Here is a 21,010-nt window from a genome sequence, read left to right as displayed (position 1 = left end):
CATTTAGTTGCTGGACAGACTCAAACATATGCAACACCCAACCTTTCATTAAGGTGGATAAATGTCTGAACAAACTTACCAGGAAAGCTTGGATATATTGGAAGCTGTTGTGAGAGAAAAAAAAAAAAAGGATGATGGCAAAATTGGATGCCACCATGAAGAATCTCCTCCAGGTGACCTTAGAGCACTTTAGCCACAAGCTCATTCCACCATAGTGTGCTAAGAAGCATCTCTGGGGGGGTCTTATGTTCATGGCTGTCAGGCACTTCAATGCTCCACCGATGCACTTGTTAAGTTTGTTTACTTAATTGATTTGATTGGCTGCTATCAGTTCTGGGAGTCTGGATTCTCTTTTATGTTTCTGCTGCTCTATGCATCTGAATTTCCCCATGGGAGTAAAGTTTATTTAATCTAATTATTTGAATTTCCATAATCGGTTATTGGAAATTGTGCAATGAATTTTTAATGATCTTCAGTAAGATTACAGGATCTCAACCAGGTGGGAGGAGGGGGGGAAACAAAGGTTGTACTCACAGCATAGGCACCAATTAGCACTGCGGCATTTGCCCTCTTCCGTTGATCAAAGCTGGTGTAATGGACAATCCGTTTTCGGGACAATGTAAACGACTAAAAAGAAAGGGGAAAACACAGTTAGAAAATGGTACAGAAGGAATGAAAGGTAGCCCGCCCTTTGTTTATTAAACATCTTTAAATTTATCATCACCTGGCAAAAGAGAATTGTCCATGAATTTGGAACGTTTGGGCGAGATGTAGGCTTAATAAAAGGCTATTTAAAAAATAAATAAAGGGGCCCAAAAACAGCCACTTGGAAAAAAGCAAAATCACATCAAAAGAACACATCATATGATGTAAATCTGATGACAGCGCAAATTTACATGGAATGTGAACACACTTTTTAAAGGAATACTCCACCCAAAATGGTTTACTTTTTATTAATGCTACTTACCCTGTGTGCTTTGTAGCAATGACTAGTGATAAAAAATGTTCAGCAAACTCCGCAAGATTCACTGAAGTCAATTGGGAAGGAGAAACCAAACAGGTTTTCAGTGGATTATAATGGTGTAAATGGCCTTTAAGTATCCCAGAAAGCCAGCCAACCATGCTGGACTGATTACTGGGGACAGAAATGTGATCCAAGTTGAGAGGCAGCAGTGTTAACCTCTGAGCCACTATGCTAACCCAACATAAAAATCATACTCCAGGCCCACCATCTCTCTCCAAGTCTTCCAAGCTCCTATTGCAACGACTAACACCCACCCACAGAGGCTGTCATGCAAGTGATTAGTGTTAAATACTTGGGGAGCGGTGGTTTGAGGGGTTACGTGGTATTGTGATATTGCACTTCCCGATCTGTGCTACACAGTGACGAGCTTAATATTCTTAATCCAGCAATGAAGACATGACGTATAATAAATCTACGCAGAATATATTCATAATTCTAATTCATCCCTAAAACAAAAATACTGCAAGCTTTATTTTTGCACAATCGCATTGTGGAGTACAAATCAGGCTACAATACCAATTGGTTTGTAACATGATGCACATGTATATATGTCAAATTATTCCTGTATGCAGAAAGCAGAGCGGGCCGTGCCATGGAGTACACTTGTAGTAGTCATGTGTTAAAAGTTCAGTGCAGGCATGACACAAATCAGGCACCTAGTGAAGATCGATTCAATCTGCATAGGATTGAGTTTTTGAATTAAAGACGGGAGACACTGGACCAGTGAATAAGGGGGGCATTAAAGTTTTCCTTGCTCATTACTACAAAACACAAAAGGGTATGCAACATACAAGGAAAAAAAAATGTATGTACCACATTTGCTTGGAGTATTCCCTTAAACTGCATTTTGGCGATTCCATTGATGACATTTTAAACCCCTCTGTTCCAGCTTTCCACGGTGCTATGCCAATGTGGGCAGTTTTATAAGATACATAAATGGACCACAAAGCCATACCTACCTCTCCGCAAAAAGAAAATATTTTCATGAGGTTACAACAGAAGCTGGTCACCAAGCATTTGCTCCTTCAACTCCACCTTCAGCTTTTGAACAACTGCCCAATGCACTGCTGTGACTTTGTACCCCTGTGTTTGATGATGGGTTAGTGGAATTTTCTAAAGGTGGTATTAGAATTTCAAAATGTTTCATCCACCAACTATACCATCTGCAACCCAAAAATCAGATCATCCACCTGAAGCTAAGCCTTTTCAGGCCCGGCCAGCACTTGGATGGGAGACCAACCAGTAAAAGCTTGGGTTGTTGCTGGAAGAGGTGTTGGCGAGGGTAGCAGGGGGTGGTTACCCTGTGGTCTAAATGTGCACACTAATGCCCAAGTGCAGTGATGGGAACACTGTACTGTAAAAATGGTGTCCTCATTTGGATGAGATGTAAAACTGACGGATCCCTGAGCATCGTTTGAAAAGAGCAGGGTGAATCCCGATGTCCAGGGTAAATTGCCCACCATGGCCTAGTCATTCAAGTGCCCTAATCATCTCTCTCTCACACCACTTCACTACTAAACAGCGGATGTGTGGGGAGCATACAGGTGCAAAAATGGCTGCTGTCATATCATCCAGCTGGATGCTACACATTAGTGGTGGTTGACATGACTCCCCATTCTCTAAGTAAAGCACTTTGAGTAGTAAGAAAAGCACTATATGAATGTAAAGAATTATTATTATTACTATTATTACTGCAGTCTTCCTCACCCGTTTTTCATTTTTCTCTGAAAAAGCCCTAGATTGTTTAAGGTCTAGAGTGGTACAGGAGAATGAGGTGGAAGTTTTGTGGACGCCTGCTTACTCTACACAAAAGTGGCCATGGGTTTCCACCTTGTGGGTCATGCTGGCTCGTGACTCACCATTGTATTTATTTAATGAGAAAGTGTTGCCTATGGTTTGCAAACTCTCTCGTGATGGGTCACCCCCGGCCACCTCAAGTGATCAACATTGCTCTGCTATGACTGTCGGTAGCAATTCTCAGAGGAGGAAGCGTCACTCCAACACCCCCTCGCCCTTATTGGATGGTCGTCAAAGACAGCATTTCAAAGACACTAAGAAGGAGAAGATTGGATCGCAAGAAGAAAAAACAAGTTTAAGAAACACGGCTCTACACTGAGTGATCAGCATGAAGAGAGAGCCACTGTAGTTATTACTCTAGGGAGTTCCATAGATTTCCATCTCCATTATGATACCACAAGAAAGCCAACAAACCTTTCAAAAATATTTAGGACTTTTCTCAACTAGCCAACCAAGAGCGGTGCCTTTGGAGAAAGGCAACAAAACACCTGGATAAAAAGAGGGCTGTGGGAATTCTTTAGTCTCTCCCACAAGTATCTTCTTAAAACAATGTGTGAAACAAGATAAAAGTATAAACAAAACAAAAATTTAAAAACGCACAAGGAAACATCTGTTCTGGTTAGCGATTGCCTTTAATTGAAAAGCCATAAACAAGTAAAACTAAGGACTATTAAAAAATGTAATTCATGCCTCTTTCACATGAATTGAAAATCTGATGCTGTTAGTGTAATATTCTGCACAGTCCCACTCCAAGAATGATTATTTTTGCTTTTCTACCTTTTACAGACCCTCTGTTAAAGCAAAGATCTCAGTGTGAGACAGAGCACACACACACACATTTCAGTTTAAATGGGTACTTAACTGCGTGTAAACTCTGGATACCAGAGAGCAGCTTTGAGGGATAATAATAAATAATGAGACCCTGAGCCAGCGCTCATTAAAAAGGGATATTAAAACAATTACATCACAGCGATGTGCATTTTTGCTTCAGATGAAGAAATATGAACATTTAAATCTTAAATTAAATTGTCAGTTTAGCCCCAACTGCCTCCCCACCCATTACATTTCATTGCTTTTCAAGTAGAGGGTGCAAAAGGCAAGACGAAAACCCCAATTACACCAACAAAATGAGACTGAGCAAGCAGACAAAACTCAAACTGCACACATATGCTAGAAATGCAGCACACCCCGTGAAACAGGGCACAGGGACAGCAGTCCATAAAAGCAAGGATGTCACAGCCACCCCAATGCATCAGTAGCCAGCATGTTTAGGCTCACCTTAGCGGTGACATACAAATTCTTCACAGAAATGGGCTTGCAGTACAAAAAAATAAGACAGCCAGGTCTCAAAAATAGCAGGTGATGCCATGCACTACCGTTGATGGCTCGGACTTGTGTCTTTAAATTTACACTCATAAACGGTTCTTCCCAACCCCCAATCCCCCACACCATGATATGCAGTGATTAAAACCTAGATACAAGGCACATGAGTATTGAGGGTTTTATATAACCAGATCAGCTAAGGACAGCAAACACTTAACACCCAGCTAATACATACATAATTTGAGATTAATGCCAAGATAGAAAAGACAAAGCAGCTCCGAGGTAGCAGGTTCACAATCAGGTTGCTTCACCTGCCAGTTCTCCAATTGCAATGGCACCAAAAGCTGCACAACTAAACGCTTTAATGAATCACTAACCTCGTGTGCTGGCCAGCTATGAGCTACACAGCCTTGACTCAGCAAAGAAACCCAGTCGTCTTCTAGGGGCTGGTCACGGAACTGTCACCCAAGCCACATCCACACTACTTTTTCATTAAAGAATGCAGACATCAGACCCAGTTTTCTCGTCTTTCGCCCACACTACCTGGTTTTTTTTTTTTTTTTTATGATAAAGACAACTTTTGAAAATGCTATCCAGAGCCGTATACTTCGAAAAACGCTGCCTCAGTGTTGCAATGTAGATGGGTGAAAAAGGACTCAAAAACAAGACTCTAATCATGAAATAATTTGTTTTTGCTCATTACAAGGCCCTTCCTGGACCGGATTCTACTCATTACGACGTCTCATTCCCTCACTGGTCACTCTTCACTGATGAAAGTCAATTTCAAATAGCGAACATAAAAAAGTTGCTTTAAAATGGTGTTTTTTTTCTGTATTGCTTACCAGTGTACAACTAAATTGCATTTTGTGTATTATGAACACAGCACACGTGTGCAAAAGGTCACTAAAGGTTTGCAAGAAAAACCCTGGCCACACTGTATTACTACTCCTTTCGAGGATTCTTCTGGATGCGTGTGTCCTATTTAACACCCAAATAGGTTTATGTCATATTTCTTTTTGGTTAATTACAGAGATTGTTTTTGAAAATGAGGTGAAAACCTAGCGTTTTCCTAACATAGAAGGGTAGAAGTAGTCAAACGATGAGCTCAGTATTTTTCAAGTTGAAGTTATTTCATCATCAACGTGGTATACAGTACAGGCCAAACGTTTGGACACACCTCCTCCTCATTCAATGTGTTTTCTTGATTTTCATTGGTAGATTCTCACTGAAGGCGTCAAAACTATGAACACATGTGGAGTTATGTACTTAACAAAAAAAGGTGAAAGAACTGAAAACATGTTTTATATTCTAGTTTCTTCAAAACTCTGATTACTGCTTTGCACACTCTTGGCATTCTCTCGATGAGCTTCAACAGATAGTCACCTGAAATGGTTTTCACTTCATAGGTGTGCCTTATCAGGTTATTTAGTGGAATTTCTTGCTTTATCAATGGGGTTGTGTTGTGCAGAAGTCAGGTTAGTTGGACGATCATTTATTTTTCAACAGGACAATGAGCCCAAACACACCTCCAGGCTGTGTCAGGGCTATTTGACCAAGAAGGAGAGTGATGGAGTGCTGGAAATGATCAGGAAAATAAAGAAAACACCTTGAATGAGGAGGAGGTGTGTCCAAATTTTTGGCCTGTACTGTATATGCATTAGCCATGCAAAATTTTGTTCTAAAGTTAAGCACTTTTTATAAATACACTATACAATAAGGGCGTAGTGGTGGCTCTGAGTCTAAGGATCTGGGCTGGTTCGAATCCCCGGCACTGCCAAAAGAGATCCTACTCTTGCTGCGCCCTTAACCTGTAATTGCTCCAGGGGTGCTGTACAATGGCTGACCCTGTGCTCTGACCCCAAGGGGTATGCGAAAACTAACAAATTCCTAATGCAAGAAATTGTATATGGCGAAATAAAGATCAACATTTTTTTATCTATATAACTAACTATCTAGCCAGCCCACGCTAGGACTCGGAGGAAAAGCTTAAAAACGTACAAAATATGTAAATTTGTCAAGCCTAGACAATTGTCGAGTATTTATCTGTGCCTTGTGATTAAACACACACAAATCATAAAACAGATTATGCAAGTTATACTTGAACAAAGAAGCACCGATATTATGAGATTCAGCCATTTTAAAATGTCCACCAGCTGTACGTGATAGCTCACCTCTTAGTCTTCTTACACAAGGACCTTACACCACCACCTTGTCCAGGCCGCTTTTTCCTCTCCAAAGACCAAATCACAGTAAACTGTTCGTGCTGCATGGTTAGTTTTGATTTACTTCTATAATTTATAGGAGAACTTAAACAAGCACATAGATAATGGATCCTTGCAACAAGAGAAAAAAAAAATACCAGGAATACGAGATAAAAGGAGTTTCATTTCCAGATCTCCTTTGTTGTTACAAACATGCTTTGGAAACAAAGATGGCACAGAAAAGTGGACATATTTCATAGGTTTGAAAGCTTTTCCTCCATGCCCCATCCACTCCATTGCAAACCACCAATGTGTGCTACATTTTCATTTTTAGAAAGTGTTTGAGTTTAGAAGCAGTTTTGTCTGGCATGCTTATATACCATGCCTGTGAAGACATGACTTGAACTTGAAATACCTAACTTGCCCTTTAGTTTGGACAACTGGACAAAGCAAAAGGAAGACGCTGCTTGGCTCAAAAAGAAAAAGAGTGAAGCAAAAATCATAAAGCAAATCAGCAGCTTGACAGGACAGGCATGAAGCTTCTTACATGCCTGTCAAGCATGTTATGGTCCTGTTCTAGCTCAAGAAGAAGGAAATGTAAAATACCATGAGGTAATTTCTAAAGAAAAGGACAATGAGAGAGAGAGAAAAAACAGCGCACAAAAGGCACTGAGGGCGCACCATCTCTCTCAAGACAGATCTCAGTATCTTCAGAAGTAAAAAGGTTTGGCGTATCCAAAAAAATACCTTGCCTTTTTAAGGGAATGTAGCCATTATTACTCAGTGGCTCATAAAGTGCAAGCGATGTACCAAACACTTCTCCCACATAACATCCGGCTCTCAGGAACAGATGGGTTAGAAGCCATAAGGGGACACATTCAAATATCACTACCACTTTTCCTGCTTGTCCTCAAACTATAAAAAAAAAAAAGAAGATGTTCTGGGTATTGAGAATTAATCGTAAAACATGTTGGGACATTAAGGAGGCCAGCTTAAGCAGCAGTAATAAAATGCCCCCGATAAAGGAGAGCTGCCCAAAAATTCATCTGGGCCACACCACACAACATTACCCATCTGCAGCTATGGCTTAGCATCACAGCACTGGAATGCTTTCAAGTCATTTAAAGTGCACAAGTAAGCCGGACACCTTTTAGTCAAAAGCCAAGCGGACAGAGGAAACCAGTCAGCCAGCATACATCTAAGGGGAGACTCGAGACAGACACTGACGTGGCAAGAGTGAAAACATTTCGGAAACCAAGAGATGGCAAGACAGCAATGCCACTTCTAAAAGCATACGACCCACGCAGACAAATTCACGACAAGCTTACGCTTGGCAGAACAAACACAAGCCGAGTGCATGGTTACTGTGTTTGCTTAGTTTCCGAGGGGGGCAGCGCAACTCAAAAGGCCAGGCAGGCAGGCAGGCACGCAGGCAAAGAATGAGGAGGTGGGGCAATCCCCTGTGAAGCAACCCTGCTTAGCTTCATTTTGTTGCTGTTGCGACAGTGCCTTTTAAACTTTTGCACCTGTCATGCTAGTCAAACTATACATAAACACAAGTATACACACACACACACACACACACACACACACACATAGGACTGCATCAACCATAGCAACATCAAACAACGACCAGCTCAAAACACAGGACAGAGACCAAGATGCGTTCAGGAGTTACCTGCAGCACTCTTACAAGAAAATCCGCCACTGAATCAAAGGATGTCTGTGTGGACATAAACACATAAGAGAACGATCTAGCACAGTCCTCAGAAATAGAAAAACAATTTGTCAAAGAGAGAATTTATTATTTTTTTTTTTAACCCCAAATACATATCAAAACCACGGTAACAAATGGCATTGAACTGACGCTCCCAATCAAGAATGAGGGAAAAAAAAAAAGACCATACGATGCCAGAAGCTGCTGAAAAAGTGTGAAGGGCGTTTTTGAAACCAGTACACACACACACACACACACTCAAAAGACGTGAATTTTAGTTTAAGGGAATCCTTCTAAAACCTGTGTCATGGATTTTGCCTCGAGTCATCACATTTCTAAAACATACTTTTTGACAGATTAAAATGGTTTCTAAAGCTTCAGAATCTTGCAAGCTAGGTCAATTTATCTCAAACAAAAATGTACTATGACAATCCTTTATGGTCATCACAAATGAATCAGTCCCTTACTACTCTACACTTAACACACAGCAGCAAGCAACTTAAAGTATAACCAATAAGGGCCTTCAAGATGGAAGCAATTATTGGGTTAACTCAAGACGGTTAAAAATGTACCAATTCAAACTTCGACTAAATGTAAAATTGTAATATCACGAGTTAAAATTTCCAATTTCACATATACCGATTCAATTTTTTTTTTTTCTTCACTTTTGATAAAAACGTAGCTGCCAATTTGTAAGTTTAGTCTTGTGTTTAATGTTACTCAGTGTTTGCAAACCACAATAATCGGTTAAAGTCTTTAAACCCAAACTTTAACAGGTTAGAATGCTAAATTGTAGCCTGATGATTCACGCTAGTGGTGATGAAGTGTCTTGTTTCATGCATGCTTTCAATCAACACAGCAAATATATTAGTCTAATTACAAATAGAGGAGTCAGAAGTACCATAAATTAAGGAGATGGTACATAAAACCTTCGACCCCAGACTCCCCAGTCCTGATCACCACACAACTCCAGTCCTTAATTGGGACCAGTGAACTATTTTAAGCTTAGAGACCATTTTTAAATCTTCCTTCTCATACTGCATATCCTGTCATAGAAGGTTTACTCCCCAAACCATAACCTACAAAAATTTACTAGCACCTATGCTAGAGAGCAGTCACTGTTGTCATAAGGTCTAGGCCTGCTTCTGACTCCTTGAATAAATAAAACCAGAGCAGGAGGCACTGCCCATATTCTGGACTGATTGGACTTTCAATATTGGAGACGGTCGGTCTTACATTTGAAGTGTTTCACACAGATTGTCGCTTTGCTTTGAGCATAATTAGAAGAAGGAGATTTAGTTACTTTGTTTCAATCTCCACTTAGTTTGGTTACCTTTCAAGCAGCAAAGCAAAAGTAGCAATAAAGACCCCAAGGGGGTGTGTGGTGGCCTGCAGAGTTGCATCAGCACATTTGATGTATGATATTGCACATTTACGCACCATTATCCAGAACGCTACCTCTGTAGAAGTCTCAAATCACATGCCTGCTGTCTATAGACCCTTAAATGTGTTAAGGTGCTCTTAGGAAGAGAACTCGAATGCGTAGAATCAAAGTTAATGTGCCATCAGTGGCCACATCCATCCATTATCCAACCCGCTATATCCTAACTACAGGGTCACGGGGGTCTGCTGGAACCAATCCCAGCCAACACAGGGCGCAAGGCAGGAAACAAACCCCGTGCAGGGCACCAACCCACCGCCGTCAGTGGCCACACTGTGCCAGAAATGTATTCTCATTAAGGGGACACCTCATCTGTGCAGGTGATGTGTGTAACAGAACAAGATGCAGAGGACAGAAAGATACAGAAGATGATGATCCGCTGTGGCAACCCCTAATGGGAGCAGCCGAAAGAAGATTAACTAAGATTTACCATTTGTTCTTGAACACACGAACGCAGTAACTCTCTCCAAATAAATAAATAAATAAAACAATGTTCCAAACAATCTGTGTGTGAAAAGGCCTTAAAATCAATGCTAAGGCTTCATTTAGCACAAGATATTCTTATTTGAGTTCCTGCTCAGGCTGTATCATACCGCTCTCTTGTATTGATTTTTTTTTTTTTTATTAAATGCATTAGATTTGCCGTCATTTGTACTTTCATTCTACTCTTGATGCTCACGCTGTCACTTGGCCTGCCTTGGAATGGCTACATCATCACAAAAGTGGAACCAGTTTTTAAGAAGTCCTCCAGCCAAGAACAATTTTTTTCAAATGGAATCCACTTTCTCAAAATGTACTAATAGCATAAAACGGGTGTCCTTTCTGTTTCAAATGTAAGCTGTGTGTTTAGGTTGCTTTCTCCATACTATACTTGCAACTGCTGAACTCCATGCTATGCTCATAAGTGCAAGTGCACTTAAGGAAAAAAAAAAAAGAAACTCAACTGAACTACAGTCGGCTTGTCTGGTAAAGTAATCATGACATAAGCACGTCAAAAAAATAAAATAAAAAGTGGGCCCAATGGGGCGAGGAAAAGTGCTAGGCTCTGGAAGTTGAGAGGTTTATTGTGCATCACTTCATATTCTGTCAACTGTCTTGAGGGGGCTCTAATCCAAACTGTTATACTTCAAGATAAGCAGTTTCCTGCTATAAACCCGTGACTGTATATCAACACAGCACATCTACTGCCACTCCCTTAGGTCAAATCACTGAAATGACTTATGATCAAGTACCTTAGGAACTAGTCAGCACTGACTGCCTTTCATCTCTCCTTCCTTTAACTGTGCATTCAAGCTTCTCCTGCAGCATGCAAGTGAGAGAGAGAAATGGTGCTCAAAGCATCCTTCATAGTAGTGAAGTCATGCTGAAAGGGAAAACATCATAACAAGGCACGCACCTCCATGTCACTAAGCTTTGTTTGCCTTTGTAATTTAAACAGATTCATGAGATTAGGAGAAGGGGTTACAGGTTATCTGTACACAGTACAGATCCCATCACAGACTAACCACGACAAGCTACTTCAGATTCAAGGCCCGGATGTTGAACAGCTAAGCAGAGGAAACGACACCGACAGCACCACGGAAGTCGGCTAGCGTTCAACTCCCAAGCTCTCTTGGAGCACCACGTTTAAAAACGGGACAGTCCAACTTCATCTCCAGCTTTTAGTAAAGGCGGACGCTCGTCCTCCTCCCATAGACTTTAACCCCTAAGGCCTTCTCCTTACACCTGCCAAGTATACAAATACAGAATACCCAAACAGACAATTTCTTGTTTTATGCTGTTCCTGGAGCACTGGAAATGCAAGACTGTGCTTTAAATGCATGTTTAAGGCTGCTTACCTTTAATGTACTTTGTTAACTTGCAGTTACAAAATTTCATAGTACTTTCGTTTCATTTCAAATGCGTGTTTATACACTTATGACACACATTGCTTTTGAAAAACATTAAAAATAAATAAATAAATACAGACTGAAGGAATAAGAAATATATATCCATACTTTATAATCATCTTTCACACAAACACGAAGAGAAAGATTGTCATAAATAAAATTTAAAAAAAAAAAAAAAAAAATGCATAGCCTTCAAAATAAGAGTTCTAAAAACATCCCCTGTTCTCATCTAAACTCCCCCAGGGGCCACAACATTGAATACATTTATTAGAGAGACATCTGTATCAGGAGGTTAAAGGACATTCCCCAACAGTAAAGAGACCTATTTCCCATAACACACACATTTTCTGCAAGAACTACTTTGTGGACGAACATCTGCATGTCACAAAACAGTTGGCTGATCCATAAGATGGCGGCCAATGTGACCCAAGTCACACTAGACAGCAGCTTAATCCTGGTCAGTCAGACGGCAGCCAGGAAAACGGCTTTAATAATCCGTCAGTTGCGAAAAATAGAAATGATGCAGCTTCCCTGCTAGGTCACATGAAAACTGCTGGCAAAACACAACCCCTCACTTAAGCTAAATATTATGCAGACTGTGCTCATTATTCTTATTGCACCTTTGGAGAGGTTACGCTGCAGACAAAGTACAGTAATAGACCACACTGTGTGGCAGCCTGCTATCCTCCACTTCTAAGTGTCAAATATATTTTATATATATTTATGTGGTGTACCTTGCAGAACTACCAAAAATATTGATAAGAATGACTGTCACTTAACAGTACAAGTAGTGTGTTTTGGTTGAGAAAATGACCTACAAATTGTACAAGAGTACCTCTGATGATATGGTTACGAAGAAGGAAAAATAAAATACACAGGAGAATATAAATATACTCTGCTGAATTCATAATTAGTTCAATTAAAGATAATGCTACACTGAAAGCAGACATATGTTATGAATTTTATTAAAAGCTGCTTGGCAACCCTAGTATTAAACATTCCACTGATGATCAGGTTGTGCAGATGGAGGCAGCCACAGAGACGGCAGCAGCAGACAGTTAAACAAGGCATTCTCAATCCATTAAACCAAAACACAGTTGTGCTTCATCTTACCTGACCTCGTTTTGACGTCTGTACGCTGCCAGTCCAAGTCTTTGATCATTTAAAAAAAAAAAAAATTTGTTTAGGGCTTCTGCGGAAACTGAGCCGCTTTCGCTTTCCTGGCTAACTTGAAGATGGGCTTCAGGAGACACACGATCAGGAACATGCCCAGAGGAAGCCTTCCTCCTCGTTTTGTGAAAGCTATTTAATTCCTTGTTGAACTTCTCAGCATACTGTAGGTGTGAGCTGCATGTGTTGAACTTGGCCACATCACATTAGAGGTGTGCAGCCCCGACACCCCCAAGGAAACACTGTGGCCCTTAGTGACACACTTGCTTAATAAAGCCTCGTTTTCTTTTTTTTTTTCCTTTAATGTTCCAATTCAAGAAAGAAATGTAAGAATTCTTAAGGATTTGAGCAAAGGTGTACGAAATTACTCATATGAAAATAACAGACTTATTTAAGAGCAACTGCATTATACATAAGCGTGCACTGAAGTGAATATCAGCACATTAAGCCTCAATTTGGGGCTGCCGGAAGTGAGCACGACTCACAACAATAATTTATAGAAGCAGCAACTGTTCTTTCATACTAACACCTCCACTGTTTCAGGTCCATCTTCCCTGCCCTGGGTAATTTCTTGAAATCTGAGGACGCCTCAGCAATATAACTAACTCTAGAAGTGCCTTTACTGGCATCTCTTTATGGTAGTGATGTGCAGAAAGGCACAATGCATTAGTCCTTGGAGCAAATGGACGACAGCAGCACACGACCATAACTGATGCAACTTCACGTCCCCAGTGCTGCCTTATTGACCACATCACCAAAGCTACATGAATACATGGATCCATTCTGCCTTACGTCAATGGCATCTGCCAGTGATGGTAATTTAATAATTTGGGTAATGATTTCCTGGCACTTATTAGGCCTTTGTAAAACTAAATTAGCCTCATTTGAATTCCACAGAGAGAATAAGCCTGGCTGTTTGACTATATACATCCTTTTTACGGCCACAGCCTACTCTTTTTAAGAAAATGATACAGCAAGATAACATGTAACAAAGCAGGCATCATCTCAAACTGGTTCCAGAAGCATGAAAAAGACTGCAGAATATTACCAGTAACAGGGGACTGTGCACCTTCAGGAGAATATAGAAAAGGAAGTTCATAGCACGAATATGACACTGAAACATGGGCAGGAAGTGAGTAAGTAATCCTATTGAGGCAGCATAGACCAAAATACCACACACTTAGTATGTAAAGTGCTTTGTGATGATGTGCTCCACAGAACGCACCACACACAAAGACTGAAAAATAATGCTGGTCAATGCCTGCAGTTTACAAACTAAATAGATCACAATTTTATTGCTGGGATGACCGTAGGTCAGCCAATTCTAGCATTACACAGATCGGGTATTTTACTTTGGATTCTATATATAAAGCCTGTAGTTTAGTTTCTTCAATGTTGTAGGTATTAATTACATCATTTTCTAGTTCATGCCATATTTATTAACTGTGAAATTTAAATTTTGTCTCACGTTTCATGAATACAGTAACTAAACAATGCTTTTATCGTGGATACAATTTTAAGCATATCCTCATAAACAAATAATGGAACAGTTTTACATCAGTCCTCATTATTATAAATTGTATGGACAGACAGATACGGCACTATATGACAGACAGATAGAATACTGCAATTAGACGACACAATAGGTGTTCAAGTTTGCCGAATTTCCTATAAATATTGTATTCTGATCTACATATCCTTCATCTCTAAACATTGTTAAATTACTTTCAAAAGCCCAGATTAAAGATGGCAGACATGTAAACACTTGCTCTGTGTGTGTCTACAAGCAGGGGTATCTGGCAATGCCAGGGTTGGTATAAAGTATAAAGTGCGGCTATGGGCACTGACATTTCCCAGGAGGAAAAAGTTTGGCCCCAAACCAAAAATTCGCTCCCTAAAACCTCGGTGGGAGGCAACTTGCCTGCTTGTGCCAAGTCCCAATAATGCCTCCTAGGGGCATTTCTCAAATGAACTATGGGTGCAGACACTAAATAAAAAGCTCCCTGGGGGAAAGACTTTGGAACAAAACACAGCCTATGGTCTCCACCTTGTACACATGGGGAAGCTTTGCAAACTCTGGCGGTGATAGGTCTAACAGTATAGATATATTAAGTTTAATGTGTGTTTGTCCATTATGCATATTAGATACAAGTTAAAGGGTAACATTTGCCACAGTATTAACAATTAAACTAGAACATCACGAAAAGTCGGCATATTAATGATCTTTTTTTTTTTTTTTTTTGGCTTAAGCACCTAAAAGGCAAGGCAACACAGCGGGAGTCACCAGACAGCATTTATTGTCAAAAGCCATCGTATTACCTTGCGGTACAAAGAGCACCACTGCCTCAAGCCGATCCCACTGAGGTTTCACTCACCTTAAGCTTTTTGTTCAGCTTGCAGCAGTATCTATACAGCATTGCTACGTTCAGGGGACCAAAATCGGCATAAAAGCTGAAACACAAAGGCAAACAAGAAAAGTGTGAACAAACATAAAGAAAAATACAAGACTGGCACAAAACTCACACCCACAGCAACAACAGTAGTGCCTAAGGGAAGGATGAAGACAAAAGGTTATACTTTAAAATTAGAAGAAGGCTTTAAGTACATGGTAACCTCCCAAAGCCTCCAACGGCACTTAATTTTAAAATCTCCAAAAATGTAGTCGGTTGAAGAAGGTGTACCAAGTATAAAAAGCCATCTTCATCACAGCTGCAGTCTGGAGTTGTCCGAGGTCAACGGTGTCTAAGTGCTTATGAAGCTCTCACCTTGGCTTCATTTATTCTACGCTCAAGGGTTTTAAGCAATATCTTTGGTGACTTAGCTACTAACTCCTTTTTAATCAGTCCTGAAATTCCTTACAGCAGTAAACCTAACCACATTCCCTTCTTCCCAATGAATAGTGGTATTTTTTTTTTTTATTTATATATAATAAGCAAACAAAAGAAAAAAATCAATGTGATAATATCAAAGCCTGCAGGTTATAGTGATCCTTAAACACAGGCGGTCAACTTGAAAGTCACTGGCAGACAGCAATATTCAGACAGTCGTTTTCTAACCTGCTTCATCCTGAACAGGGATGTGTGAGGTGCTACAGGAATCTACCCCTTGAAGTAACTGCATTGCCCAGAAATGGGTTTAATATAACATGCAAACACGAATAAACACAAAAAGAAAATAACAAATCATTATGAACTAGCAGGGACTCGCACAATGTTCCTTACTCCGAACAAGTTAAAAAGAAAAAATGAACAGCGGTGGGGAGAGAACGTTTTTGGAATCAAGTCAAGTTGGGGGGCATGCACTGGTACAGCGTGTTGCCGCAACCCACTACAAAACGAAACAACTCGGGATCCCAGTTTGCAACCCCCCAGGCAGACATGCGGTCCAGTCCTGTTCTCCGGAAATGACCCTCTATCTGCCGCAGCCAGGTGTTACGTGGGCGACCCCTTGGCCTGGTCCAGCCACTCGGGTCTCCAACAATGAGGATCCTACAAGCTGATCACCCTCGAGGAAACGTGCCACATGGCCGTAGTGCCGTAACTGACGCTCCCTCACAAAGCAGGTCATGTGCCTCATTTGGGACTCCACGAGCAACACAAAGTCAAACCAACAGTACCCAAGGATTTTCAGGAGAGACACACATGAAGGAGTCCAGTCTTCATCTCAGGTCACTGGATAGCGTCCATGTCTCACAAACAGGGGGCACCAGGACTCTAAAGACTTGGACCTTCGTCCCTTGGTATAGATATGGGGAGCGCCACACACCCCTTTCCAGCGACCTCATGACCCCCCATGCTCTCCCAATCAGTCTATTGACTTCATAGGAAGAGTCACCAGAGTCATGAATGTCACTGCCAAGGTAAGTAAACCTCTCAACGAGGTCGACACTCTCTCCGCAGACAGACACACTGCTGATGGTCGTGCCCACGAGGTCATTAAAGGCCTGGATCTTGGTTTTTATCAGGACACTCGCAAGCCCAGACATTTTAGAATGATATATGTATTAAATAAAAATAAACACCCACTACTGCAAATATGTATTAAATAAAACCAGAATCTATCCCAGGAGAACATCAGGCACTAACTTGTCACAGACCTTTTCCATCTCCGGGATGCCATAAAGTTGATAGCTAATAAAGCACACCGCCTTCCACCCCTTCCTTCCAGTAACCAAGCTGGCCCAAAACTATAAAATCAGATAGCATCATAAACAGGTGCAGACCCTTTAAAGAAATCAAGCACACTCCAAGATGGTCTTCAAGCCAAACCCTCACCCATCTCTCCCCACAGCTGAAACAAACACATTTTCCTACTAACTTTTCAGGACCCAATTTTTACTCATCCATATCAACAACTTTTTTGGATAAAAACATTGAAACAATTTGCTTTTTAGCTACCCAAAAGGAGCTCAACTGAACGCACGATCAACCGCATGATCAATGATCCCGTTACCAAAGTACCGCTCACATACTCACAATCCAAACAACACGCGTTAGTCAAGCACAACTCAACCAAAACGTCATCTCTACCAAGCTCCAAAAGCGCCATCCTTAACAGTTATGTTGGTCTCATTCTTCCAAATCCACGGAATAATGCTATATCTACACATTTTTATCCACCAACAAAGAAAGACTCCCAAGAAGATTATACCCACTCTTTCTTTGCCACATTTGGTTATTTCTTCCGACATTCAGGACTGTGGAGCTGACACACTAAACCTTCGACTCCAACTCCTTAGTTTCGGTTAAAAAAAATATTCTTCATCCATACCATGCCTGTTCTAATGAAAAATGTACTTATGTCCCTAATATAAATTTAAAAAAAAATCCTTCATTGCCTAAGCAATAAAAGCATCACACTCAAAGTCAGCCCTAAAGAAGCTTTTAACAACCGTACCTCCAAATAAAACTAACTTACGCCAGCTAACAAAGTAAATAAAGCTTACCACCACCAAGGCCACCTCAGTCACCACTGATGTCTGGCAAGTATCGGACTTGCATCTTCCTCAAAAAAACGTTTAGAAGCACAGCTTGAACTTCAGCATGGAATCGTGCTTAATATTTAAAAAGGTTTAACTTAATCTTGAAAGTCTGCATTGTGCTTTCAAGGCAAAAAACTTAGTTCAGAAATATACTGTAAATACATGCCTTGAAAAGTGTGATGTTAAAATTCAGCTGCACTTATTTTAATTTGTAGTGTCACATATTTAAAAAAGAGAGTCCAAAATGAGAATATGATTAGCATTCCAATATATATATATATATATATATATATATATATATATATATATATATATATATATATATATATATATATATATATATATATATATATATATATATATATATATATATATATATATCTCCAATAAAGAAATGGAGGCTTCTCATTAACCCTATAAATGTAATGGATACACCTACAATTGTGCATCCAACCATCCATCCATCCATCTATTATCTAATCAACCTACCAAATTTAATGGTCTCGGGTGTCTTCCCCGGCTGCACTGGGCTCAAAGCAGGAACCAACCCTTGGACGGGGCACCTCACTTGAAAGCATTCAGTGTTACTCATATGGGAACATTTGAGTCATCAGCCAATCAGAACTGTAGATCATTGAGATGTGGCAGAAAAACGTGGCATTCCATGGAAACTGTGCGCATCTGTAGCAAGTTGTTTGAGAATTATATACACATGCGGCTATTGTACAACATTCCAACATAAAAATTGTGTTCCAGAACTTCCATATTGGCTAGATAAACATGTGGCTCAGCTAATAATAATTTAAGACATGAGGCAAACCTCTTTAGGGATGCAACACGCAATGCACCAAATAGACATACACACACAAGTGCACAGACATTACAACAGTCCACTTCACTCCTGAAAAGCAATCACCAAACACTAAATCTGTGTTGGTTTTTGGATTGCAGAAGCAAGAGTAATGCTTATATACTAAATTGTGATGAATGCAGCAAAAGTATACAAGCACAAATATGTGAAAAAAATGGGAGTAAAAGTTGCAGCCCCCACTTATGAAACATTACAAGACTTCTACTTGAAAGGGGATGCCAAACTTGACGAATGCAGCTGCTAATCTCACTGAACGAGAACGTCAGATTACGACTACACATTGCAGAGCATAACAAATTACATGTCCTGTGATGACTTTCCAGAACATTTCACATTTGCAAAGTACTGTATAATAATTCTTTACATTTATATAGCACTTTTCTCACTACTCAAAGCACGCCTTTGAAGGAGCAAATCCATGATCTCCTTACTGTGAGGCATCAGTGCTCCTCAGTACACCCCTTTTACTGACAGCCAATAATATGCACCTCTGTACACTTCAATAGAACAAAAAATAAAATGTAACCAACTGTATCTCAAATGTTAAGGTATCATGAATAAAGGCATCAGCAAAATAATAAGCAATAATAATTTAACAAAGATTGAAAAACAACAGGTAGAGATTTGAAAAATTAAAGCATTAGGAGTTTGTGACATTTGAAATTTGAGTTAATTTGTCTCTCCCATTAAATATTTCTCTTCTGTAAATGTTAACTAACTTCTGTTTTCTACACATACTGGTGTGAACAAAACCCACAACAGCAAATTTGGAAAATCTGACCAAACGATTTACAAACAACTTTAAATAATTTTTTTTTTTTTAAATGCTTGATCTACAAAAAGCCTTAGAGTTTCTACAAAATGACATAGCTTGGTTTTCACTAATTCATTTCGGACTCGCATCATAATTTCCGAACTTGTATTCTAATATTGATTTTTCCTTAACATCACTGAATAAATCTAATGTGTCCAAATGATAAGATAGTCCATGATGAGCCCACTTTTTTTTTTTTTTTTTTTAAACAAACTCTACGCCGAATTCTTTCCCAAATTTCTGCTAATTGGAGAGAAACATCGTCTCATGAAAACAAATGCTATTCAGGTTCTGGCAAGTAAGAATCAGTCAAACAAGTCCGGTCCACGGTTGTTGTAATCACAAGGCTTGCCACCTCAACATGGACGGAAGCCAATGGGAGGAGAAAGATAAAGCTTTTACTTACTTCTCGTAAACAAATTCGTCATCTGTGCAGAAGTAATGTGTATTCACTGTGCTTTTCGGCTTGTTTCGCAGGGTGGCGAAATACAATCGATCTGTAGGACAAGGAAAGAGAACAAGTTGGGATGAATAGTAAGAACGAAATGAGACCGGTTATAAGGCTCCATAACCAATGCGCATTCACACTGTGCACTCAACATGAAGCGGTGCAGGATGTACCGCGCATGCAAAAAGGGGTGGGGTTCGTGTTTAAAAATCGCACTGAACTAGCAGCCAGCACCAAATGTATAAAAGAATAGTGACAACTCTATAGCATTCTCTCGCATGCCCGCCACAAGTTAAGCAAAGCAGTGCCCCGTAAAATATAAACTTAAACAAGCCCATTCCGCCCGCAATCCCAGCCGGGGACTCTCATCTCACCTTTAATGAACTCCGAAGCACCGATAAGTTCATTGTCGTCTGCCATCTTAAACAGGATCGAAAGGAGCGCGGAATGCTTGAGGTGGTCGAGATTCATGGGACTCAACTTCACCGCGTGAGGGAATAACAACAGTAAACTGTCGTCGTCTGAAGCGCTCAATCACGGGGGCGTCATCGCGCTCGCTCGCTCGGTGTTGTCCCGCTGTGGCTGCCCCGAATGCGGCTTGACTTTCACCCTCTGTCTTCCCTTAAGACGTCTTCGTTCTTATTTCCCAGTAGCCGCAAACGCGGGCACGATTATCCTTTGCGCTCGGACCCCCCTCGCCAGCGTGAAGCGAAGCCCACCGCCCGTATCAGCTCTTCTGCTCCTCCATGGTTGCGAAGACAAACTACTCTAAGCAACATCTTAAAGAGGTGTCACGTGGCCGGCGAGCACCAATCTCTGCACGCGGGACGTTGCTAGGGTTCAGTGCCCTGGAGCCAATCAGCGCCCGCCGAGGCTTCTAAGCGAGAGGCGAGAGGCAAGGTGGGGGGGAGCCAGCAGGCGGCCGACGACGTGCCCCGGAGACTCGAGTGAAGCGACGCTTGAAATCCGAGAGTCCTCTTTGGAAATGTCCCACTTCAGGCAGCTAACCTATGCTGTAAGGGCGAAAGTTAATAAACGATACACGATCAGCCCGCGTCCAGCTTTCGTAACCAAAGATATATACAGTAAAAAAAAGCCGCCAAAATGTCTGGTGTCGTTTTAGATGTGACGACAACTCCTGGTCCCACGAGTGTGAATGAAATGGCATCCAGCTCGTGTGGGACAGGATGATATCAGTCGAGGTGGATTTAAAGGATTACTTTAACAGGTAATTAGCATCGTGAGATAACTGTAAATTGAAAAAGTGATGCACGGCCCGACTGCAGAAAGCATCAAATTGGCCAGTGTGTTCAAATCAAGACATTTCAGTTATA

General features: G+C 40.7%; 1 protein-coding gene across 6 annotated transcripts in view; it reads right to left on the bottom strand.

Annotated features, from left to right (window-relative positions):
- Positions 1–20,469, bottom strand: part of cdc14ab (cell division cycle 14Ab) — an 87,277-nt gene extending 66,808 nt beyond the window's left edge. The window contains exons 1-6 of one of the 6 annotated variants that reach the window (XM_039767300.1): positions 20,051–20,469; positions 19,635–19,725; positions 14,938–15,013; positions 12,506–12,544; positions 8,024–8,068; positions 535–627 (exon numbers count right to left, since the gene is read on the bottom strand). In XM_039767300.1, coding sequence (XP_039623234.1) covers positions 535–627; positions 8,024–8,068; positions 12,506–12,544; positions 14,938–15,013; positions 19,635–19,725; positions 20,051–20,147 — 441 coding nt within the window. In that variant the 5' untranslated portion in view covers positions 20,148–20,469. The remainder of the gene's footprint in view (positions 1–534; positions 628–8,023; positions 8,069–12,505; positions 12,545–14,937; positions 15,014–19,634; positions 19,726–20,050) is intronic. The other 5 variants (XM_039767296.1, XM_039767298.1, XM_039767297.1 and 2 more) reach the window with 5 other exon arrangements.
- Between the last annotated feature and the right edge of the window lie 541 nt (positions 20,470–21,010).

The sequence above is a fragment of the Polypterus senegalus genome, chromosome 10 (genome assembly GCF_016835505.1).
Source record: "Polypterus senegalus isolate Bchr_013 chromosome 10, ASM1683550v1, whole genome shotgun sequence".
Classification (NCBI taxonomy): domain Eukaryota; kingdom Metazoa; phylum Chordata; class Cladistia; order Polypteriformes; family Polypteridae; genus Polypterus; species Polypterus senegalus.
The sequence above is the reverse complement of the archived record's forward strand: the minus strand, read 5'-3'. Positions and strand labels throughout refer to the sequence as shown.